Source organism: Calonectris borealis, chromosome 1, assembly GCF_964195595.1.
Source record: "Calonectris borealis chromosome 1, bCalBor7.hap1.2, whole genome shotgun sequence".
Classification (NCBI taxonomy): Eukaryota; Metazoa; Chordata; class Aves; order Procellariiformes; family Procellariidae; genus Calonectris; species Calonectris borealis.
Genome location: NC_134312.1, coordinates 203,229,703 through 203,256,458, shown reverse-complemented (window position 1 = coordinate 203,256,458; position 26,756 = coordinate 203,229,703). Strand labels below are relative to the sequence as shown.

Below are 26,756 nucleotides of genomic sequence, written 5' to 3'. Positions count from 1 at the left end.
AGCCTAGATGACTAGTTCTATGTTACAAATAGTATAGTTTCACTTCTGTCTCAGAACTACGGAAGAGAAAGAATTAACCAGACCATGTGAAGAGGCAGAAGGGCAGACTGAACACGGAAGGTCACAGAGGAACGTGAATTTTAGACGTAGGACAGGGGAAGTTCTTGGAAATCAAACAGTCCTTCAGTCCTCTAGATGGACAGATGAACCAGTGGAAAACCTTTCTACACTCTCCTTCCACTCTTAGAGATTAATCCAGGCTCAGAACAGCATTTATTGGAGAATAAGAAGTTTAAGTGACTCTTACGATTACATTAACAACAAAATCAATGACTTCTAGCTTATTAATTTCGTTTTGAAAACCTGGAAATAGTTTCTTAAGGAGCAAAGTCAGGGTATGGACCTGACTGTCTCTTAGAGTAAGTTCCATATGTACTCCTCAGCCTGGACTTACTGGAGCACATCTTCGCTTCCTGCACACCTAGGTTGCATTTCCATGGGAGCATATAAATACATAAGGAGGTGGTTTTTTAAGTCTCACCCCAGCATGAAGCCAGGATTCAGGATGGGAATGCACCTGGAACTGGAAGCTGGGAAGTGTTCTCAGGTACTGCAGTAAAGACCTATGCCTTCCCAAAATTTTCATTATCCTGTTTATCCATATTTCATTCCATCTGCAACACCGAATAGTACCTCAACACTGTATATTTCTTTTATGAAAGCTGAAATGTCTTCCCCCTAAAGGAATACAGCAAAGTTCAGCCTTAAGATTAAATTCTTGCAATTATAACTCTGTAAGAAACCTTTGAAGTTATTAGTATCTCTCAATGGGCTTTTCTTTCATCTGTTTTCTGCCCTAAATTGTACAGCAGGAAAGTAAGGAAAAAGCCATGGTAGATGGCAAAGTGGTCCTTCAGACTTATCATTTGGGCTTCGTTATTCCTGTCCGTGACTTCTAGTTCAGCAGCAAACAGGATACCTTTTTAACTGGTATGGGACAAAGACTGAAGAAAAGGGAGATTCTCTCCATTCTAGTTTTATTTTAAGTCAGCAATCTCAGCACTCATCACAACGAGCATTTTATTTGATATCCATATTCTACCTCAAGATGTCATTGACATCTCCCATATTTCCTTCTGCCCAAATCCTTCTCCAAATATACCTCTGCAAATCAGTAATAACCTTACAACACTGTCATTCACGATGGGACTCACACTACCTAGTGTCAGTCACACAAAAATTAAGCCTCTAATTTAAGCTACTCATCTATACTTTTTCCATAGTCACTAAAGAGAAAAATGATGTATTCCATCCATTCCAGGGCATGATGTATTCCATTCTGAATTCTGGAAACCTCATTGTTTTACCCATTTACTACAGCAGGACCCAAATGTCTATATTTTTACTTAATTGCCTGCTTCCATGCCCAGACTGTCATTTGATATACAAGACCCCTCCCATGTTTTCATCAGCGTGCTTTTTCTGAGAAATGGCTGAAAACCAGGTTTTTGTGGGCTACTATGGCCACAGACTGGGAAGGCTTAGTTTGTGAAACTCTCAGAAGACTCTAGTGAGCTGTTAACTTCTCATGCATGACTCACCCCGTGCCTTTGAAAGTGCACTACGGAGTGCATGTTCCTGCTCCCATAAAGTACCCCAAAACAGGAAAAAAGATTGCATGAGTGTGTTGACTGCTAGTGCTAAGATACTGTTTGTCAGCACAACAGCAAGATCCTGTTTAGCTCAAAAAGTCCTGTATCTTGGCATGCATATTTTGGCATGCAGGTCAGGGATGTTATTAATCACTAAGTGGGAGGGAGGGCAGATGTGAAGTATTTTGGTAGAAAGACTTGAACAAGTCACTTAATCTAAAATACAGATTCTACGGAAAGAAATGTCAGAGAAACATTCTGGTGAGAAACTAGATAGGTTATTCCACTGAGAGGTGAAGTGTGTGTGCTCTTTCTCTGGAGGTGGTGTAAGTGCAATTCAGAAAAGCCTCCACCGAGTGTGGCCTAAGTATACTTGATCCTGAGGTGGCTTCTAGATCTACATTTCTGTCTATATAATAGTGAATACTGACCTTTTTCAAATTAATCAAAATCCATTCGTTTTCCTGATGTTGTGTGAATACAAATTAAAGCCTAGTTCTGTTTGCATTTTGAAGTATTCTATATGTTTTTCCACTGCACAGACTTGGCAGAAAAGCTTTGAAACGCAGTTGAATTGTGCAACACTGTGAACCTTAACAACATCTGTCAGCTTAAAATACTTAGGTCTGGGGTTTTTTGCTAGAAATTAATTCTACTTGTTAGCTACAATATTATTTATAGGTTCCCAAAATCTCTGGGATACTACAAAAAAAACTCCTGTTTTTTAAAGGTTTTAAAAGTTTTCAAGATAGGATTTGAGAATAAGACTGTCTTCAAATGGACCCAAGAATCTCCTTTACTTTCTACCTTAGTGTTTGGTTCTCTTCTGTCTCTCAACTTTTCAAAATTAACTCCTAAGCAGTGAAACCTTGTGCCTAAGTTTCAAGGTAACTCTGCAATGCTTTTATGACACTGCATTCTGCTTCTGGAAATAGTTCACTGTATGGAAAACCCCTCCCATGTTAGCAGGAATGGATTCCAAGTGTCCACCTATGAAGTTCAGAAATCTGCTCATCTAGTAAAGATAATTTTTTAAAAGAAATGTCTTACTATAAATCCCAGGTCCTTTCCTGAGAGCCTAATTATGAAGCAATTGCTCTTACCAGGCCTGAGGGCATTTTATTTTTAGTAAGTTTAATGATGCTACATGCTGACAAGTTCAGGAGCATTTTGCAGGAAGAGCTGTTTTCAAATTCTTTCTATAGCACCTACTTAGCAGTCTCAAGCATAAATCTTTCAGTATCCAATATATGGAGGAACTCTTTCATCTACACATTAATTCAGAGTGCTGTTTTCTTTATGAAAGGAAAAGAGACAAATAGTACTTGCTGTGTAGACTTCTTATCTAGTATTTTAAAAGGGTTTTTTCACTAGTTAAAATAGAGACATGCTAGAAGACTTACAGTTTACATGATGTCAACATCAGGTTTGCACACAACAGTCATGGAATACAAAAGTCATAGTGCATAAATGATTTCTTTCTTCTGTAGGCAAATATGAAATTGCAAAAATCAGACCAAATATGTCTGATTAATAGAAAATGTCCTGGCTGGCATTCTGCTTTATGTGAGGCAGTTGCAATGTCAAACTAAAGAACTCTTTAACAAAATAAGCAAATATTAAAATAATCATGCATAACTTAAGACACACATTTCAGTTTAATGTGACTGCCTTTCTCCAGATGTAACAGTGGTCTTAATTTGCTACAGGTATGCCTGGTATTAAAACTACTACTGAACAATAACATTTTCCTCAAGGTTACACAAGCTTTAATTTATCTGTCTTGAAATTCATACGTTAGTTAGTTTCTTTTAACTTACCTAAGTATCCTCCATATTCATTTAAATCATCTAAGCAATTAACGTACAGTTATGAATGCTATTTGCATGAATGAAAATGCTGCATCTTGGCATGCTCATGTATATGAAGAGCCAGCCATATGTCTTCACAGTTGTGCTATGTGTCCTCTAGATCTGACACAATACTGGACTGTTTAAATGGAAATAGCCTAGGCTGGTGGAAAGTGAAATCACCAATTTTCTCCATTGCCTCAGAGGGAGTAAAATTTAGAAGGTGGAGAAACTTGACAGAAGAAAACAAAGGATTTAAGTATTAATGGTGGTTTTACAAAACATAGCATCAGGGAGACCTGTATGCTGCAATACGGCATGCTCTTAGCCATGGTTCCTGTCCAGCCGCTATGTCTGGGCTTGCTCCTCAATATGGAGCAGGGAGCCCCAAAGGAGGATACCCTTCTGGGTTCTGTCCAAATAAAAAGTCAGGATATAACCAGGGTTCACACACAAACTGAGGACTTGGGAAGCATTCCCAGGATCTGCAAGTTAGACATAGGCTCTAAGGCTCCCAAGCAGCTCAAGAGAAATGGAGCGGCACGCTTATAAACAAATGTGTGCTTTTCAGATAAAAGAAAGTGGAAGGAGAGAGACAAAAGAGAAAGAGAGAAGGAAATATATACAAGCAAGGTATTCTGAAGAAGAAATTATATACAAAAGCAGAAATCCTAGACTCTTTAGAGGATTCTCACGTGATGAATTGCCTAAAGCAGGGGAACATTGCTTTGTGCAGGTCTGTATGTTTATAAAGTAAAGCATAACTCTTCTGGAGCCTGCACGGCTGCTTCATTTGCACATCTCCCTTAAGACAAAAAGTGTAAATCCTCCAAAAGACTGCAGAAAAATACATGCTTAAAGTAATGGGAAGTCTTAAAATATCCTGGAGCTCTTGGGTGGTGATACACCAGATCTACAAGGAAAATCCAAGGAATCTTTTGTGTTTCTTTTTTTTTTAACTTAACCCAAGAACAATTCTGAGTTCCCCAAAAAGATACGTGCCCCAGCTTTGCCCTGACTTCATAGTGGAGTGAGACACACCTGTGTGCCAGCAAGTAAGTCCATGCGTGGCAAGAGAGTTCAAAGAGTTCAGTGCTATAGCCTGCTCAGAGCAAGAAAAGGAAGAAGGTTCAGGAGCCCTCTGTGGTGGGACCTGAACAGAGCAGCGTGCTGAAGGGCAGCTCTGCCAGGCTGGGTGGCACCACAGAGAGAGCGAGCTTCGGGGCAATGGAAATTTTCTTCTATTACCCATTTTCTTCTATTACACATTCAAAACCAAAAACTGACTTTAAACTAACAGGAAGCAACACATAGTACACCAGTAATCCCCAACACTGCACCTATTCATCTTAAAAAGGTATATCACGGTATTTTATGCATATCATATTGCTCATGTAAGAGTATCAGTATCATTTACATATTTTAATTGCATTTCATAATAATCTTCATTCTGCAGATGCCTAAGCTGAAGCTAAAAGAATTTGAAACCTTCTCAAAATGGTCATGTAGTTGCACTGAATTTAAAAGGTTAAAACTGCAGAAGTGATGGAAAGAAAACAAAAACAGTGGCCATAGATTTTACATGAAAACTTGGAGACTATGGTTTTCAACTTCTGAAACATAAAGCCTGGAAAAACTCAGAATAGTCTGAAGCTCATGACTCCTGTCATTGCAGTATTCTTTAGTCATTATAGCACTGATAGTAAGCTTAAGAACATATATATGAATATGTACAAATACCGGTTCTCAAGGAGGGATAGTCATGGCACTGAGAAAGTACTGGTATTTTCTGTAAAATGAATATTGATTTCTGCAACTTAAACTACCAGTATAAAAATGTAAAGTGTTATTTTTAGAAAATGTGAGTTTAAAATTAGGTTCCTAAAAGCCTTATATCACAACCTCAATATAAACAACATTTTTCAGAACTGGTGAATTTCAGTCTCGAATGATTGCAGAGCAGTCCAGACTTCCAACCCTGTTGAAGTCTCAGGTCTTTACAATGAGCAAAAATTAAGGCTGTAACCAGAGTAAAGTGTATAAAATCAGAAAATGAAGACCTGACATACTAACTGTATCATTCAGAAAAAATAAAATAATGTCATTCAATGTAAAGCAAGTGAAATAATGTTGCCAGGAATAATAGCCAAAGAGAACCCCAAGAAAGCGGGTAAAGGACTTTGAGGCATGTGTGTGGCACCACTCAGAGAGAGTGTCAGTTTAGTCAAATAATGAAACCAAAGAGAAAGCAGAAATTCACATAATGAAGCTGTGAATTCTAACTATAAAATTAACCTGTGGAATGATATTGCCTTATTCAATAAATATTCAGTAAGCTTTCAATTAAAATTTTGACAACAAAGATGTACAACAGAAATTTTGGCAGCTGACAACAGTTCATTGTTGAAAACATTTAGGACTCTGCTCAAATATGGAAAGTGGGACTCAGCACTTCACAGAAAGAGAAGTTTAGCATCAGGGGAAAATCTGCAAATGTCTTCAAGGCCAAATGCTGCACTGTCCAGAGAAAAGACAAAGAAACTAAAACCTACAAGAGCAGGCCTGGTTCTGCTCTATTTGGCTTGGCGTTACCCAGCCAGCATATATAGCCACCCAGCCAGTGCATGCATGACCAAAAAACCAGTCACAATACATGCTGCCTTTACTCCATGCAGTAGTTAAAGGGCAAGGGAAGGAAATGGGGTTGATTCAGAAAGGAAAAAAGGGAAAAGAGCTGGGAAAGCCGGCCTACGCAGGCAAAAGGACTCAACAAGAAAAAATATTTAAAATGAACCTATGTCAAAGACATATTACTTGGAGGGAGAACCAGAAGCTGCAGGAATCTTAAGCAGGGAAGATTTCAGTCTGCAGGGTTACGTTTTAAATGCCAGCAGCCATGGCTGGAGCATATCTAAATAGCTTATTTGATAATGAGATGGTTTAGCTGGAGCATCATTTCCCAGCACTTGGCTCATAAACAACAGGAACACACAGAGAAAAACAGGTCAAAACAAAGACACAAACACTCTGGCCAAACAGTATATATCTTACCCAAAGCAACTGCTTTCAAAATTTACTGAGATCTTCTCTCTCCCATTACTTCTGCTCCTGGAGTCCATGTTTCTACTTGCATGCCCACAGACACTAACTTACCAAGCATCTGTGTCTACATTGCTTTGATTTGCACTCCCTGCTCGACAGCATCTTTTTCTCCCATTCCTCAATTCCAAGCCAAATATAAGTAGCTCAGACAGTCAGCAGCACCAGTTTCCAAATGCATTGCCAGGTCTTAGTTCTCTCACATCTTCTCCCTTCTGTATTACTCCAAGAGTGTCCCGCTTGATCTTTCATCAAGGCTATACGTAAGCAGATTCTTTCTAAAGTTTCACTCTCTAAAACACAGATTCTTCCACATTGCTAAAATTGTCACCCCAGCCCGTTTCACCGTGCATCTCATTCACTGGAGTGTTCTCCCTCAGCCTGGACAAACGCAGTCTGTCATCTTTGGTATCCGTTCAGAATGCTCCTGTGAAGTTCATGCTCTGAGCCCACCATCTGTCTGTGTCATTCTTACCTATGCATCCATCCATTGGATATCCTTTCCCTACCTCATCAGTTATAGCTACTTACTTTCATTTCCAAGAAATTTCAAAGTCTAATTCGTTCCCCTTCAGCCCTCTCCAAGCATTTCTTATTCTGTATCCAACAGCTCATTATGCTTGCCCTCTATGTCTGACTTGTTAAATGCGAGGATCTTTGTTCTTCTTTCTGCGCCATACTTCTCTGTAAACATCCCTGAATGAATAGCATGAGACAATTGAAAATATTACATTCATTGTCTGAGTCCAAGATTAGACACACCGAGGTTCTGAATTCAAAATGCTGTAACAGTAAAGCTGGGTGAATAATTTACAGCATGGAATTTATTTAATGAATTTTTCTTAATTTTGTGTTTACAAAATGGTGAATTTGGTATTCAGAAGTACTTACCAAATAATCTTTGCAAATTATTCTTGCCATGTTGTTTAAAAACAAGCAAATTTGATCTGTTTTGATGTATATATAGGTCACATGATAAATTTCTGTAGCCTAGTTACAGAAGTATATCTTAGAGGCAGGTTGGGGGTACAAATACTATCTCTAAATACTATCTATATACAAATACAAATATCTAAAATTTACTGCCTGACAATAACTTCCAAAATTATAGTTGTTGTGGTGGTGATCATTCCTAGCAATAAACTTAGCTTCCAGAATATCATCTGAAACAAATGAAAAAGATATAAACACACAAGCTATTTTTACTTTAAAATGCAAATGCTTTTTCAAAAGAATTGTCATTTTATTTTAAGCCTGATTCTCTAAGGAGCAAAAAAAGGGTTCATTGCCTGAGTTTTGTCTTTCTGTAATGCTCAACTGAGACATTTTCACCTAATCCCACAGTAACTTTTTCGGACTTCTGGTTAAAAAACAAATGAAAAAAAGATTTGCAGGGGGGAGAAAAAAAGGGTACATACAGCTCAAAAATAGCCACAGTGCACTGCCTTGCTCATGGATGGGCTGTGGAGGGAAGCAGGGTACCTGCAGGGAGGCTCAGGGGACATGGGGGCGCAGCGAGATGGAGGAAAACCCAGGATGAAAGGATCTGAGAAAGAACTGGCTATATTAAGGCAGTAACAGCGGAGAAAGGGTGTTAGATGTGCAAGACATCCTTCCATAGAAAAATAGCTTTTGTTCATTCCTCTGCTCATAGAATTAGATGGGGGTCTTAACTTTTTGGAGTGTTTATTCATTTTCTGAATGCATAAATCTTATCTTGCCTATCTCAGCAGCTGTCATCTTATTTCACTGGTCAGGACAGTATTTCCATACAGTAACATCTTTCTATCTAAAGTGGCACAAAGCTAGGTGAAAGGCAGAAAGCCATGGTCTAAATGATGTAATATTCATGACCTATGTATAAATATTCCTTCTTAGTGTTCTCACAGGACTCAGCCAACCTTCCTTCAAAACAGGTCATAGAGTTTTACATACTTTATTTCCTATTCCCATGCAACCATAGTTTTCAACAAAGAATGTCCTGAATGCCTCAAAACAGCTAACTAAAATTAATCATCTGGGAAAACACTAACTACACCCATGTACCAGATACAGCATGTGAAACAGGGTCACTAGATATCACTCTTGACTACGGGTCAGAAGGTCCTCAAGTCCCGTTCTCAGAGCTAGCTCAAGATCCAGTGCAGTAACATCAGATAAATACAAAACGAGATGAAACTTCCAATCTTTTCTGACTATATCACCGTAACAATTTTCAAATAAGGGCTGATACTTCCATTGTAGTCCTCTCTCAACATGGCCTTTGGCTTCTGAGTGTTGGTAATACAAACCCCTAGCCCAGGAGCACAAAACTTATTTACAGTGTGATCTTTTACTTTGGTATACTGTCCTACCAACCTATATATATACTATGTTCAGTTCTATGTGTGGTATGTATTGTAACTTTTCAGCCACAATTATTATTTAGGTGGGTAATTAATATTTTTGGATGCCTTTTAAAGTGTATTAGAGGCTAAAAATTAAAGGGACAGCACTCTTGTGAAGAGCTTTTCTCTATAGCCTGTCAAAAAATACTATTTGAAACAGTTTGAAAACTGGTGATTTAGTTTGCAAGCCTCAGACAGAAAACAAAGTCAATATACAATTTTACAACTACTTTTTTTTCTTTGGTGCATTCAGTTATAAAAAGAAATTTGCTCTACTTCTCCTGTCACAAAATTAAGGGTATTCCATATACAAAACATATTCTCTGTACATTTCATAGGATAATTACACAGATAATATCTTAATTGCATTTATTAAATTTTATCTCCCCTCTTTTTTCTCTCAAATACATACTGGACACTGAATCCACTGAAGAGAAGTGAAGGTGATGAAGTCTGTAATAGGACCAACACATGAGACATCTTTTCTGCAGAATACCAAAGGAACATGGCACCCTAGTGCCATGTCCCACTCATTCAATTTACCATGAATGGACATCTGCTGTCCTCTTCCTGTTTTTCAGTGGAAGTTTAAATCTCTTATAACACTTTTTTTAGTGAATGCTCTGCTCTTTAGGGAAAATTGGAATTCTTTCAGGGGAAAGATAAGTGCCTAAACCCTAAACCATTCAAGTTTCAGCTCAAACAGTATTTGAGTGCCTTCCAGGAGCTGCAGCTTGGGCGAGGATCATCACTATGCACTTCATCACCCTTAGGACTGTGGCTGATGTGTCACCTAAAGGAAACCAGGCTATAATACAGGACATGTACGATCCTATAGGAGAATGGGAATATAAGGCATATATTCCCATGGGGGAACCATGATAACAGCTCAGCATCAAAGCATTTGATTTTCAACGGGCATATTTCAGATTTTTTTTTTCACGTGAAACAAAAATATTGCCTTTCCATTTTTATAGGGAAGGTCTGTAATTTAGGAAGATGGCTACCGGGATCTTTTTCTATCTTAGTTTCAATTAGATTTTGTTAACTTAGGACTTGAGATATTACCTTGTAGATGTCCAGGAATCCACACTGATGGTCAAACCGCGTGTAGAGTTCATTCAGCATGCTGATGACCTGCATGGGCGTGCACTGCGCACAGATGGCAGTGAAGCCAACAATGTCCGAGAAGAGCATGGTGACATCATCAAACTTCCTGGCCTGAACCTGCTGCCCCTGCCACAACTGCTGAGCCACTTCTTCAGGGAAAATAGAAATAAGGAGATCTACTGTTTTCTTTTTCTCCTCTTCCAGGGCTTGGTGTGTGCATTCTAGCGTTGCCTTCAGTTTATCCATTCGTTTTTTCAAGCCATCCTGGGCCTTTGCTTGCTCCCCAACCAATATGACATCACGAGTAGCATCATGGATAGGTATGTCTGAAAGATGGAGGCCTCGGCCCATCAGTTCATCCAACTTGTCCACACACGGGGAACCCAGAAACAAAATCGAATTTGATTCTGGCACATGAATCATTTGTCCTTTAATTTCCATCACCTGCAAAATAAAAATAGAGTTTAGAAAAGGAAAAATTAGCTGATAGATGTGGATCCCCATTCTACTTTCCCCATCTTTCCTCTTCAGCTAAAATGATAAACATAAACTGTAGCCTTTTATACAGAAGCCTCCTACACTCACCTATTCAAGTAATGAGATTCACATAGTCTACTCACCAAGGTGAGTCAGAAAATAGACTATACAGACATAAAAGTATTCCCAAATCAGATGCTGGATTCTATTGCAACCCAACTAAATAAGAAAGCAACCACAATTACACGTATTTCTCAGAATGGTGTGTTAAATAATGCTTCTAAATTTTGCTCCTGGAATGTACCTGGCCTTAAAAGCAAATTCCAGAGTAGCTCCTTCTCTGTTACTTAGCTATAAATTATAAAAAGCACAAAATTGAAGGGAAATGACAACTATCTGAAAGCAGGTTACTGAAATGGTGAAGTAGCTTCCGTTCTTTTTCAGCAAAACAGCTACTAAGTCAAACATGTCCATGTTATAGAGGAATCAAATAAGATGTGAAAAAGGACTCCATAAAATAATGAATGCCATGGAGAAAATGTACCAGTGCTCCTATTTCCTATTTGCCTTCTCATATATGCAGCAGAGTTAAAGGCTGACATTCTGCTAGAGTCTGCAGATTTCTTGGTGATATAGATTCATGTAATTTGTATTTGCAGAATAGAAAAGGGAACAGAAGAAAGGGAGTAGCAGGTGGTTTGTCACACTGGTTTATAGATTTTGCATTTGCCTGTTAAATGGCTAGATGTTTTGAGTGCTGTCCAGTGGTTGATACCAATGAGGCCCCGGCTTGTTACTTCTTGCTCTATGATGGCAGTTGAGCATGAAACTACCAGACTGAAATGGACATTGAAAACCAACTGTAATGATGTATTTGATATTTGGGGCTACATCTGTTCTGATGTTTATTAACTTACTCAGGTTACACAAAAGTAACTGTCAAACACTGCAGAGGGACATTTCTCATCTGAATATAGTATTTAAGAAACAAAAACAAACAAACAGAAAACTAAGATGAACATGTTTCGTTTAAGCAGAAAATAATTAAATCGGATAAACTGAATCTCTTTGTAAATATAGCCTGCCATAGCCTCTGCCATGAAAAACAATCATCATTAATATTTTCATTCCAGGACTGCACAAAGACCAGGGCAATACTGTGCTAGGTGATCTAAAAAACCCACAGTCCTTACCCCAAGGATCTCATAGTCAAAACAGGCACAACACAAAAACCTTGTGCATCTAAGCACAGTGCTAGGCACCATAATGCCTTAAATCTGTATTTTTCTATTCCACACAATCCACTGAAATAAAAAGGTCTTCTTCAGTCACCCTTTCTTTCATCGTGTAGGCATTCCCTCACTCTCACATGATTCACTTTATCATTTAATCTTCCTTCCATCCATAATCCTTCCAAGCAAAATAGGAAAACCTCAATCAGAGAATCCAGAGGTGTCTGTAATAATGATGTGATTTAAGTGTCCAGAGGCCTGGAAGCTCCTGCTGAGCTGACAGCTAGCCCCACATGGTACTTTCCATGTTTGGGGGAGATGTTGAGAAGCTCCTGTTTCTATTAGGGACATCTTACATCAGATAATATGCTGTCATTGCAGATCCTACTGTCCACATGGGGACTGAGCCTACCCTGTCCCCATGCCCCTCTGCCTCCATACCCCACACTGCTAGCAACCCGACAGATGTAACTTCTGATGTCAGCCTGGGAACTCAGCAGATGAAAGTAAATGAAAGTAATTAAAATGGTCAATTTTCCTGATTTATGTTCCCACACACCTACTAATATTTACATTTCTAAGCCTTGTTTCCTCAGCTTTGTTATGGGACAGCCATCTCTGTGAGAAAGCTAGTCAGCTACCTAAGATGGGCAGATTTAATGCTCCAAGACTAATTGTTCTTTTTAATTTTTAAAACATATGGCTCCCTGCTCAAAACATAAGGGAAATAGGTGCTTTCTTCGTGCATGCAGCCTCATGCTTTCAAAGGGCACATCCGAAATTGTTTTAACTCTGAAGTACAAATTGCCAAACGTGAAATACATGGTATGGCATTTATAAATTCTCTTCTTATTTTGTTGCCCTTTGCCAGAGAGTTTTTCTCTTTTCTGTTCCTAGAATTTGACTGGTGTGCAAAATAAATGTATCTCATATTATCACATCTCTCTTCCACCTCCGGATGAAAATAGGGTGTCAGCTCAGGAGGAGAGAGTGTGACCACAGACCCTGGCTGAGCCAGCCTGGCCTGGGGGTGCGCTGCTTGTCAGCAAGGCAAGGCACCTGGCTTGGATCCATATTTCTTCTGTTAACCTGCTGTGAGACTAGAAGAAAATTAATGCATCCCTCTGTGTTCCTGCTTCGCCTTTGTCAATTTGAGGTGTTAAACTCTTTGATGTGATCTCTGTCCGTGTGAATATATTGTGCCAACCTTCCCCACATGGATTTTTCTCAGGAAACACTGATCGAGTGAGTAACGTACTAAACAGGCACTCTGGAGTCCTCTCCTCTGCTTCTGGGTAACCCCAGGCAAATTATCAACTCTGATGCTTATTTGGCCTTTCAGCACAGCAGGAACAATGATATTGACCACCCTATAGCACACTTCAAGACATATATGTGAGAAGCAATAGAAGACACAGACAATCCTGTAAAATGCCTAAACTAATAATCACCTCTTCTGCCCAACTGAGCTGAGCCCCTGCTTCAACAAGGTTGAGGGTTTCTAGAGCAATTTTAGAAACTTTTACAAAGATATTCTCTCTACACAACTGCTCAGTTTCCTGAAAGTGTCAAAGGTTCAGTGCTATTTTGACTTTACCCTCTGAATACTATTATCATTTTCTCTACTTAACAGGAATTGTTGATGTTTCCTATCACTCCTTTCGTGTTATATTAGCGATTCTGATGTCCTGCCCTCTCTTGATGACTGAGGGGTTTTTTTTAGAAAATGGCCTGCTAGTCTCTTCAAGTTGCCAAATCAGGGAACTGGAGAGCAGAAGTAAAGCTGCCCCAGCTTGCCTGCGGAGAAACACTCAGGTCTTGTGAAGCACAACAGTAGAGAAGAGCTAAGAGTGCATCACTCTTCTCAGTTTTTGCAATACCCTTTCCTTTCCAAAGAAGTTTCTGAGATGATTCAGACTCTTTCTAGAGGAATTCGGTCTGCAACTGTGATCCAGCATAGCCTCCATCTCTTTTCTTTGGACCCTCTTACCTCTTATATCCTTCTCTGTATCTTAAAGTATAACTGAATGAAATGGGACATCAGATTTTCCCGAAGCTTGCCATAGCAAATCACACTTCTGAGCATCTCCCCAGAGCTGGACTGCTTTACACCTGGACTGTAAGCCTACAGGCAATCAGGATTACATCATCTATCCTTCTTGTAAGCAGGGAAAGATTGAAACATTTCTGTCATCAGTTGTATTTCATTACTGCTACATTTCATTCTTTCCTGTCTCTTTAATTATTTTCTCACCAAATAAAATGAGAATAATTCCACTGTTTTCAGAGGACATTCTCCTGATCTACAGTGGTATAAGAAAACATTTTGAAATGAGCAATTACACATCGTATTTTATGGGATTATGTTGCTGTGAAATGATGGTGCAGCATAAGTAGCTCTAGGATGAAGAACAAGAAACCTATCCCTGCATTTTACTTTCACTGCAAACCCACTGCAAAGAATGGGGAGCAAACAGAAAAGGGCCTGCTTCTCAGGAACTCTTTCAGCCTCCCCCCCCAAAGACCCACCCAGGGAACACTGACAGACTCTAAAGCTGCTGGTTGAGAACATGGGAGAGTCTCCTACTGTGCTGTACACCAACAGCTACTTCATTACGTACACAATATCCAATGCTCTGCATGCTCTGGATGCATGCCACCCTAGGATTAAGTATGGATCAAAAGCTTATGAATCAAATGCCAACTCCACTGCCTAGTCTCTAAGGAAAGGCATAGGGAAAAGCCTCATTTGTTGCACTGATAGAAGACAATACTTCTCTGTACAAAGACGGGCGTTTTGGAATAGTGACTGAGAGAAGGTGTACGTACCTTCTGGAAAATATTAAGGGAAATATGAGACGGTAGTTTTGAGAAAGAACTAGAGGTTTAAAAAATAATTTTCTTCATCATTAGGCCAGACCATGTATTCTGTAGCCTCTGCAATCCACAAATTTTAATGGAGCTGCCACTTTGACTTTGATCAGTACATAATCCCCCCCGAACTGTGATTATAGCCTTCTTTTTTAGGGTTTTTTATTGGGAGTAGGTTAGGAAACTTACAGTGCTCGGTCACACTTTTGTAAACAAGTACAACATGTACACATGCATGCTTGACTTCATACAATGAACAAATCCAATGAGAATAAACAAAGCTGCTTCTTTAACAGGCCCGTAATTGTTTAGAGGACTGGGAAGATTGAGGAAAAATCAGTGTATGACAAATCAGTGTGGACACCATCATCACTTCAAGGTACAAAGAAAATAACATAAGCTCAGGAAAAAAAAAGCATCACTGCACACTGAGGATGAGAGTATAGGGTGACTTCTAAATAGGTGAGCCAGCTGCTAGCCTAAATTTTAAAACAGCTGGATTCACTTCTCTGAATGTCCTGTAGGATACATGGCAGTGTCTCAGGGACATTTACAGCAAGGTATTCCAAAGTATTTGAGCGGTTAGGGGTGTAGGGGATTTTGTGAGCACTGGACAAGACAACAGATCACTTCCAGAAAGAAATGTTATGACTGTGCTTGTCATGTTTCCAGATGACCCATCTAGAAGAGCTGCAAGTATGATGGAAGAAACTGGAATTAAAAAAAAAAATCTCTTAAGTTGGAGAAATGGGCTAAAAACAGGATTCAAAACAAGGGCAATAAATATGTTTAGGCAGAAATAATCAAATGCAAAAAATACAGGCAAGATAACAGTTCTTAAGAAGATGCCCCAGCATCTACAGAGTGGAACAGATGAACGTAAGACAACAAGTCATGCTGTCATTAAGAAAGAAAACACTATACGGAACTATGTAAACAAGAATATAACTTTCAAAACACAGGAAGTAATATTTCTGCTCTGACCACCAGTGTTCAGGCCCCAGATGGATGAATCTGTTCCTGTTTGGTATAATAAAGAAAGAGGTGGATCAACTAGAGAGAGTCTGGTGAAGAGCAATGAATGTGATGACAAGTCTAGAAAAGATGACTTAGAAAAAAAAGAAAAAATTTCATAGTTTACCCCAAAGAAGAAAAATCTCAGGGTGAAGATATGAAACTCTTCAAATACACTAAGAGCTGCTGCAAAGAGGTCAGGTTGTTCTACAAATCCAGTGGGAAAAGCTTTGCAGAAAAGGACCTGGCGGACACCAAGTTGAACATGAGTCAGCAATGTACTCTTGCTTCAAAGGCTAACAGTAGTCCGGGCTCCATTAGGAGGAGTGCTGCAGCAGATCAAGGAAGGTGATCTTCCCCTCTGCTCAGCACTGGTGAGGCCACACCTGGAGTGCTGTGTCCAGTTCTGGGCTCCTCAGTACAAGAGAGACATGGACATGCTGGAGATTATCCAGCAAAAGGCCACAAAGATGGTTAAAGGCCTGGGGCATATCTGCTATGAGGAAAGGCTGAGAGAGTTGGGACTGTTTAGTCTGGAGACGAGAAGGCTCAGGGGGGATCTTATCAATGAATATAAATACCTGAAGGGAGGGTGCAAAGATGACGGAGCCAGGCTCTTTTCAGTGGTGCCAGAGACAGGACAAGAGGCAATGGCCACAAATTGAAACACAGGAGGTTTCCTCTGAACATCAGGAAACAATTTTTTTACTGAGGGTGACCAAGCACTCTCAGAGGTTGCCCAGGGAGGTTGTCGAGTCTCCATCCTTGGAGATATTCAAAAGCCTTCTGGATGTGGTCCTGGGCAACTCGCTCTAGGTGTCTGTGCTTGCGCAGGGGGTTGAACCAGGTTGACCTCCAACCTCAACCATCTGTGACCGTGAAATGAACAAGAAGTAAAAGGCTCAAATTGGAAAAAATTAGTTTTATGTGGGATATTCTTCTATTTATAGGGACAGTAAAAAGGAAACATTAAGTGCTGAGGAGCTGGACTCTTCATTACTGGAGATTTGTGAGACCTGCCAAAGGTGATCAATCTTGCTGGTAGCAGAGGGATGAACCAGTGACTTAACAGAGATCTAGGTGGAAACAGAAAGGAGAAGTAGGAGGGTATCGTTTTGTCTTCAAACAAAAACTACACAACTTATTTCTGGAATAATTAATGTAGTGCATGTGTGGATAGTATGGAATTCTTTACTTCAGTGAGTTTACAATTAAACTAGTAACTCCTCTTTTTACAAGCAACAACAGAATCAGGTGCTTCTAGAATAAAATTCATGTAATCTATGTGAGACGTCTAAGTCAGGGTTGAATTAATCATGTCCCATGTGTAGAAATACCTACATTCTCTGTTGTAAAGGGAGCACAAGGCTTGGACATAGATGCCTACACTGCTCAGATGAGTCTACTCCCTATCAAAATAAACTTACTTCATAGCAGTAAAGATATTCCTGTGTATTTAAAGATGCCTTAGTACCATTATATAAGTATAGTGAGGGAAGTACAAGTGTAAGTCCTCTATTGGTCTAACAGATTTCTATTTTGCTCCAAATGCTCCAAATGCTCCAAATCTCAGTTCAATTAATTAAACAAAAACTTGATATGCCTGTAAAGTTAACCCTGCTCTGTGGTTGGCTGACCACCAACACAGGCAGAACATGACTCTGACCTCAAACAGAGAAAAAGAAACAGCCGTTACAACCTCTCCAATACTCCAGCTCTGCTTGTAGAGTGGGGTAAGTCAGAGCCACAGCCAGCAGAACTAACTGTGGAGAAAGATCCATGCAAATAAGAAAAATTCATATTCAAATGAAGCCCTGATTTGCTATCTTATCTGTAGACCAAAAAAAAAGGATCTAAATTCAATATAAGAATCATAACAAAACACCAACTTCCATTACACCTATGTTTTATTGAAAAAGCTAAGAGAAATATATATCATCTCCACAGAAATGAAAAAATATTTTTTCAGTCGATGCCTAATGCAATTGAATAAACTAGTCAGCGTTTGCTCACCACAACTCAGGACATTCTCAGGTTCTTGAAAAAGTGTAACTCTCAGTATTTGCTTACAAGTTTGGATTTCTAGCTCAGTGCATTGTCAAAAGATTATTCCACACAGCAGCAAAGTGACTGTTACAAATTCCTCGTTATTTATAGAAATCCCTGGAGTGTTACATAATGTGCAACAGCCCCCAGACCAAAGTGAGCAAATTTAACATTTTCTGTATGTCATAGATACCTCGCCAACATAGAATGGCAGCATGAATATTGCAGGGAACCCATCTTTAGGAAATTCAAAACTTGGTGGGAATACATTCATGTTCTAAAACATAAAAGAGATCGAGTGATAATGAGAGAACCATTAAAATCCTTCAGTTGTAAACTTGGACCTCCAAAGCAATTTCTTGATACCAAAAGAATAAGAGTGTGGCAGATTAAAAGCAAACAAATTAGGGTTAGATAGGACATTCTTCACATGAAGCATAGGTATGCATGGCAAATCAAAGCATGGAGACAACTGTAAGTAAATGTGAAAGGGGAAGAGGTAAAGGAGATAGCTCTATCCTTTGCACATTAGTCTGTCAAAGCAACTAGATAAACAGAAGGAAATGGTGGATTACACCTGAAAAGATCATGACGATTTACAGTTTCTCATTTCTTGCTTCAAGACACAGAAATTGCTTTTAAGATGGTACTCCAGACTGCTCCTTGGATAAGTCCAAGATAAATCTAGCCCTGAGGCCTAAAAATCATGGGAAAATGATTCCTTCAAAAGAACCCCTTTCTTCACAAGGTACCAAAGAGCCATAACTCAACTCTATGTGTGCCTGAGTCAGTTCCCCTCATGGATGCCCCCAAGCAGAGGAGTGGGTGAACTCAACATGGCAGATGGGCAGAGCAGCCTGACAACGTGCTGGTGCCAGGCTGCACGGCACGGAGGAACAAAAGACAGTTGCTAAAATAAGAGGAAGAAACTCACCAGTGATTCCAAGATCATTTCAAAATGCCTTTTAAAGTCAAGATGCTGAGATTAGATTGCATTTTTTTTTTCATGAATAAATACCTTCATATACTTAAAAACGATCTGTCAGGGTCCTGAAGGCACCGTTGGCCTGACTGCCGCTGCCCAGTCCCCGAGGCTCCCCCCACCCTGCCCACAGCCCAGGACCCCATGTCAGCCCCTGGGGCTGTCGGTCCCTGCCTCAGCGATGCCGCAGCAGGACTGATCTCCAGCTCTCACAGCCCTGCCCTGCCCGGCCATAGGCCCCGCTGAGCCGGGCCCACCTGTGGGCCCAGCCCAGTCTTGGCCTGTCCCCATCCCCAGGGAGGTACCAATGCCCGGTGCTGGGACTGCCCCCAGGCTGCCCCGCTCCTGGCTTGGGCGGTTGGGACAGGCCCTGGCTGCCAGGCCCTGCCCGACCACCCTGGGGACCCCCACGGCTCCTGGCAGCCAGGGAGCCCTGGCCCCCGCTGTACCCTGGCAGCATCCCAGAAAAGATTTTACCTAAAACGCCTGTCAGAGTTCAAGGAGCGTCTGGACAACGGTCTTAGTCATAGGGTTTAGTTTTAGGCAGTCCTGCGAGGAGCAAGGAGTTGGACTCAGTGATCCTTATGGGTCTCTTTCAACGCGAGATGTTCTATGATTCTATGTTTTTTCCTTTCACTGCAAAATCTGTTTAATCCCTTATGACTGCTTTTAGGTCACAGACACTTCGATTAGGGTGGTAGATTTTTAGGTATCAATAATAATTCTCTCTGCCGCTTCATTAAAAGCCAGGACACCCTATGCAGATATACAGCTATCCACCTTACTCCAACGACACAGAGTTACAAATTTACAGCATCAGGGTTAAAAAAAAATCTGGTTTTACTGGTCAGGAGCGGAGCAGTGAAAACAATTTTCTTAGAAATGCCCATTTGTTTAGCCTAAGATCTTTCTCTCCAATGCTCTGATTAGATTGCTTCTGGCCATTGGGTGGAGCTGGCCTGGCTTCTTCATGGATGGTGGGACTTAGAAACTGCGGGATTTCTGCTCTCAGACCAGTACACAGAGCCTGAAGTTACGGACTGGAGGAGCCCCATGCAACTTCTCAGTGAGATTTATATTCTTGACATAAAGTTTAAAATGGACAGGAGGATCAACTGCTCTGAGAAGCTGCAGATTTGGGGACATTCCAACTTACGGGATATTTCACCGTTTTTTCATATAACTTTGAGTCAGCCAAGAGCCTTTTCAAAAACTCCTGAAAACCAGAAGCGCTGCTGCTTGACAGGAACTGTGAGAACGGTGGTAGCAATAAACATGCTCCAAACAGGAGGTTCCCAAGCCACACACTTGTATTAATTTTGCATTTCAACCGAAGTAAAATGCATTATTTTGTACTTACGACCCAACCACAGTTTGATTACAACAAATCAATCAAAATGTAAGGGAAACTTCCCATCTTTAATATTCTCTCTGTGTTTATGTAAGACAAATGGAAGAGAATTACACTACATTTCCAATGAATGTATGTTAAACACTACTTCTTATTTTAAGTCTTTCCTCGGAAAAATAAATGGATTATTTTTGTTGCATTTTTTTTTTCATTTTAAAAAGGGGACGGAGAATGAGAAAAGAAGAATGTAGCATTTGAGAAAGTCATTAAAGCTCTCTGAAAAGTTGGTTCTTCAGTTCAAATGAATCTCCATTAGCCTGGTAAGGCAGTGAGGTGGAGTGTGACACAAATGTGCATTCAGTTTGCTAACTTCACAGAGGTAAAAATTATGCTTGTTACAATTAAGTTACCTGACATCATTATGACAAATTAATAGGTATAGACCCTAATACAATACTTTTCATGTCTTTTTCTGCCTCTGCTTGTATTTTAAGAACATTCACATGCATTATCTTTTAAAATATCACTTACAATAGTCATTCCTTGACTTCCAAACGTTTCTTCTGTGCACGACTCTTACAATGTACTTAGTCAAAAGACTTTGCTCTTGTAGCAAAGTTATGAGCCTCATATTTTGCTTTTGGTGGGGTAGGGACAGAGGGAAGAAACAATCTGTGAAAAAATGAAACTGTGGTTTCAGTTCTTGACTCCTGGAGAGTATGTGATGAGCTCACAGCCCCAAAAGCAGATCTGAGGGTCTGTACCACAGCCTGGCCCCCAGCTGGATGGGTGTTCGTGGGGTAAGCTCAACATACATAATGGCGAGCCCCTGGTTCACCATTGGCTTTAATGGTGCCCAGGCTGGTCCTTACCACGTTAGCCTTTACACAGACAGCTGAATTACAAGCAGAAAATTCCACTTCTGAATGGAAGATAAGGTACCATCATTAAATATCTTTGTCTGCTCAACTGCATCTTTGAAGCCTTGTCACTCTCTTTCTTTTTTGGAAATTATCTTACAAAGCAGCGTAATGACCAGCACCCAGAGCAAGATAATGCTCAGCACGTTCCACTAGACCCAATGTTACAAAAAGTCAAAGCATCTGCAGGGAGATCTTTTAATGATATAAGTCTAACACAATGAGAATCATTTAAGATTGCCTTTAAGTTACAACATTTTGTTGTTTTAAAACAAACATGTCATTTTATTTTTACCTTTTGTTTACATCAAAAACCCAGCATGAAAGATCTTTCAATTTGTTTTGAATTATTTAACAAAAATTTTAAGAACAATTGAGTTATGTAACAACAGTAGTAGCTGATCGAAAGACACTAAAGGATGGGCTCAATCCTTCCTATAGCTTAAAATTCATCCTGTTCCATACATCTAGACCTTCCTTTTTTTTTTTTGTGGTGCAGCTGCCATACAGCAGTGTGCAGTCATGCCAGGGGGAAAAAGTTACTGGTCTCCTCTGGAGACCCCACTCTGAACTGGGCCCTTTTTTGCTGTATGTTGTGCAAACACACCAAATCACATCTTTGCTTTTCTATGAACTTACACTGCAACATTCTTGACTTAACACTCAGGATAATGACACAAGTAAGATCACCAAGACTATATATCTGGTTAAAAATAAATGTTACATATATTCACATGATCAAAACTCTAATTATCTCATGCCTTTATAATTGACAAATATTATTTGTTAGTTTGTTAAAGACAGATATTTTTATTTATTTCTATCGATGTCAACCAAGTAAGATTATGGAGGAATATGCCAGTACACTGAAGGCAGGGGAAAGGCCCCCATTTTCCACAGTATTGTTACTTTTTGGATTAGTTCCTACTGTATTCACTACAAGATTTGTGCAGGTGCACAAATCAGTCCTGCACCTAATCCCTCCACTAGCAGTATTCAGCTCCTAGCAAAAGCTTCTCATTTGAACATAATTCGTCCCAGCTGCCTGAGATGACCTGCTAGCAGAAAGTATTCTTAGTCACTCTGTGGTATTTCTGGCTAAATATTTTTCTTTCCCACATCCAGATTAGTTTGTTTTTTTGTGGAAATTGTTTTTATCAAAATGCAATGAAATGGTTAAATGAGAATATATGTTTATTCATGAGAACAGCAGGCAATGAGCAGTAGAGCAGCTTTCCCCTTTGATCTGTGCAGAACAGATATTTATAGCAACCATTAGGAGATGTGACATTTCATCACCAACCTAGGTATCTTAAAATTCCTGTGATTAAAAGATCTCTTAGCCCATGCACTACCTTGCAGAAATTTTTCTCCTTTAGGACTTACACGCTCCAGCTCTATTTCATCTTAAGTCTATAAATCTGCTCCAAATTCCTGCCAGCACCACACCAAGGAAACTGATTAGATGTGGAGTTCTCTGTTGGTATTTTTGCTTTGTTTTTCTCTTTATTACCCCATATATCAAGTACTTTTGCAGCTTTGATAAAAGACTCTATCATTAGAATTTGATATCGAGATTAATCAATTCTGATCTCTTGGTGCAGTATAAATTTTCAGAACACCAGGAGAAGAAATTTCTTCTTTTCCCAGTCCAATCATTCTTAAGTTAGATATAATTAGAAAGAGCCATTCTACCTCTCAACGAAGTCATTGTAAACATATCCAGCTGGTTTTAGTGGGAACCGTACCAGGCCTTTAAAATTAAATTTTCTGTATTTTTCTTCAAAAGGTTGAATTTCTTTCAGCATGTTCAACACAATACATTACAGCATTAGGAGACCTTTCATCCGTAACTTTCTATTAGCTACCACATTTGACATGTACCAGTAAAACACAATCTTCATGTGGAGTCTCTTACAGGCCATGTTAAAGATCTGAATTTGGGAAGAATGCACTGGCCTAGTTCAGTAGTCCCAGGTTAAGGGTGTCATTTTTAACAAATTCCACAATGTATTTATTTTACAACCCATCAAGAAATGAAAAGCAAACAAAAACATTAAAATGCCTTTAACTTAAATAGAACATATATAGAGTGTGAGAGGGAACAGCCAGATGTAGTGAATATTCACATTTCTGTATGCATTAAGCTGTTTAGCTTCCATTTTCTTCATTGCAATTAATTCATTTTTCCTTGAAACGATAACAAAGGAATTTACAAGAATTAGGTGGAAGGTGGTATTTTAAAACCAAAACATGGTCTCTGTTACGTTGATTATTCTAGCCCAAATTGAAAAAAGCAGTTAAAGCAAGTTGCTTCAATGACCTAGGCTGACAACAAGAGAGAAATATGAAGTTGTCCCCAAGGTCTTAGCTGCTCAGCATTGCTGCCTAGGGGCCACCAAAGCCCGGAGGGAGGTTGGTGGGATGGGGCAAGCGTGAGTGTGGATGCAAATGGGAGGCCCAGCTGTTACAGCAAAGAAGCACAAGGGAAATGATCAGTCTAAAAATGTTGAGAACTGCTGCCTTCGGTAGCTCCTCACTCAGCTTGCAGATTTCTGTCCTCGGATACCTCAGGGGAGGTTTGCACAACTGCTCAGTACTTGCTGCAGATAGGCAGACCACGAGCCAGCCCAGCCCCAGAAACCACAGGACTGCCCTAGCACAGTGCTCTGCCTCGGCTGAAGCACCCTGCTGAGAAGCAGAAAATATTTGCTCAGACACAGCATGATGCTCACACAGCTACCTTGCGTTTGGATCAGGGCCAGCTTATCCACGACAGGCTGAGAGACTGAGCGGAGCTAATGAAAAGCTGTCTGTACACACATCGACAGGACCGACTTCATCCAATTTATGCAAATACTGACCTGCAGCTAATTTGGAGCTGTGAATTCCCTAAAGGGCAGAGTACTTGATGAGCTGCCTAATTTTCAGCATTTTGACTCCTGTGATTCTTTGAGTATTAAAGCCTTTAAGCCTAAAATCCTGATTTCAAAAGTTAGTTTTAAGAATAAGATCTAGATGCCTTTCAAAATTTCATGCTTTGTATATCTGTTCACTTTGGAAGAGTCAGAAGCACTTTCCTTCTCATTCATGACTGCTGAGTCCCCCACACTATTGACTGGGAAGTTTTTAAACAGTTCCTGGAGTATTTTGTTGTAAATATTCAAAAACAACAACCAAAAATAACCCCCCAAAAACCCCAAAACCAAAAACATTATAAGAAGATCCTTCTGAGTCTAAGTAATTGAAAAATTGGAAAGGAATTCCTCCAGGAGCTGAAGTGATCCTGCCACTGCTGAGAGCAAGGCACCGATATATTACAGCTCCACATTCAGCAGCCTCATTTCATATCACATCTCAACAAAGGTGATTAAACCCAACTAACAGTCCTCTGTGCTGTCTGATAGAAATATGAAGCTGTGTGCTATATTTGCAAAGGCAGTGGATAGTTACTGGGCCTGGGCTAGCCAGGAGGGGGCTTTGACAAAAGTTTTCCAGACATACCCAGGCTAGGTGAGTGCTGTTGCTGCAAATGGAAGGGGCTGACAAGCCTCCTGCTCATCTCGTTGTTTGAAACCGACACCACATCCAAGGGTGTTATTGTAGAAATACAGCCCCTTATGCTGTCCTTAGCTGTAATCCAGCAGTGTGTGTTTTGTGGTGCCATCGGCAAACTTCCCCCAGCGGCTGTCCCCTCCTCTTCGCAGTCCCTGCTGGGTTATTAAGAATCTTGCCTGACCCTTGGTTATAGGAGCAGGGGCTCCTTGATGCTCTTCCCTCAATAGCTCCTGAAAGAAAAAGGACCCTGCCCGGAATCTCTTATGAAAAAGAACTCATGAGAAGAGCCTAAAAGAAAATGGACTCTCTTCATGGAAATTAATTTACCTTAGTTTTTCCGGTTTTTACCTGGAAATCTGCAGCCTTCTGTGGTGATGATTCACCATAAGGCTAAGTGTTATTAGGCATCTGCAGTACCTACTTCCTCTGGCACATGTGTTTTCATTAGTTGCACTGCATTTTCATTATTTATTTGGGTTTTGCTTTACATAGCCTGTCATTGACTCATGTAAACTTACATGGTATAGGCTTATTTCATTTACGTGCACAGACACACTCATGAATACTCACCTCCTTCAGCACAAGTCATGATCTACTTGGATTCAACAATTAATGAGGCCAGTGTTGGGCCTAGTAATACACAGTTTTGTCTTAAATTATTTTGCACCAATACCAGGTGTAGCTAGAGTCCTGCAGTACACTGTAATATGTAGATTTTTCCTACACATTTACACTGGAAATCCCATTCTCTGTTCTGAGCATTATCCATTTATGTTTCATGGTACTCGAACTAACACAAACACGAAAAATAGAAATCTTTCCCTAGTTTTCAAATACAATTTGCAATATTTGGCTAGACATGGTGTCCTCCAGAATGTTTAATTTTTGTTATTTTATTATTTTCCATAATCTCTTACTATTAAGAGCATATAGAGCACTTTAAGGAATACTAAATGTTACTGCATTATCAAGGTGATGATTCTATGAAATAAAATTCTAACTCTTAAAATGATATTGGTTGATGTGCTGAGAACACAGAATAGACCTCAGCTTCTCATGTGTGATCATATGATTTACAAAGTTAAAATAAGTAAAAATAAGCCAATTCTCCCAAATAATGTATTCTTGCACAGTATTCCATCAGAAGAATAATCACCCAAAAAAAGGGACAGTAAAATTTAGCAGTTCTTAATCACAGTGCAACAGTCTTTTGATTTAAATCAATGGGATTATTCACAGATCAGTTGATTTCTTTAAAAGGAGAAACTATTTTTGTATTAACTGAGGAAATGAGAGAAAATGAAGATGATTACCCAGCTTCAGGTAAGAGGAAAGCACAGAAAAGCAGACCAGTGACTGCCTATTTCTGCGCTAAGACACAAATTCTCTCACAAGACAGTATGTTACCTTTTGTTTAAAGTTTTCCAACTGTTTTAAAAATGCATGGCTCTCCAGGAGGGATGCTCCTGAGCTGTAGCAATGAAAAGGCCTAATCTGAAGTCGTATGAAGTTAATGGGGAGGCTGTTTCTGACAGCAGCATGCTGTAGGATAGAGGGTCGCAAATGAGTGGAAAATCCTTCCTTTCTCAAATGATCAAAATACATTCATCTGTTATTGGAGGAAACAAAAGATTCTATGTTATATCTGCCAACATATACTACAAGTATACATCGTGTCAGTTTAATTATAATAAATGGAAACAGTCTGGCATAAACAAATCTCTGATGACATTTGTGATTTGTCAATGTCCTGGTTTCATCTGGAATAGAGTTAATTTGCTTCCTAATAGTTGGTATAGTGCTGTGTTTTGGATTTTGTATGAGACTAATGTTGATAACTCACTGATGTTTTACTATTGCTAAGTAGTGTTTAGTAGTCAAGGATTTTTCAGCTTCCCATGCTCTGCCAGGTGCACGAGAAGCTGGGAGGGAGCATAGCCAGGACAGCTGACCCAAACTGGCGAAAGGGCTATTCCATACCATATGACATCATGCTCAGCATATAAAGCTGGGGGAAGAAGAAGGAAGGAGGGGCGTTTGGAGTGATGGTGTTTGTCTTCCCAAGTCACCCTTATGCGTGATGGAGCCCTGCATTCCTGGAGATGGCGGAACACCTGCCTGCTGATGGGAAGCAGTGAATGAATTCCTTGTTTTGCTTTGCTTGTGTGCGCAGCTTTTGCTTTCCCTATTAAACTGTCTTTATCTCA

The 26,756-nt window shown here is 39.9% G+C and overlaps 1 protein-coding gene across 1 annotated transcript in view; it reads right to left on the bottom strand.

Moving 5' to 3' along the window:
* GUCY1A2 (guanylate cyclase 1 soluble subunit alpha 2) overlaps window positions 1-26,756 on the bottom strand; it is a 154,893-nt gene that overhangs the window by 55,615 nt on the left and 72,522 nt on the right. Inside the window, exon 5 of the mRNA XM_075140063.1 lies at window positions 10,057-10,542. Within this exon, the coding sequence (XP_074996164.1) occupies window positions 10,057-10,542 (486 nt within the window). The remainder of the gene's footprint in view (window positions 1-10,056; window positions 10,543-26,756) is intronic.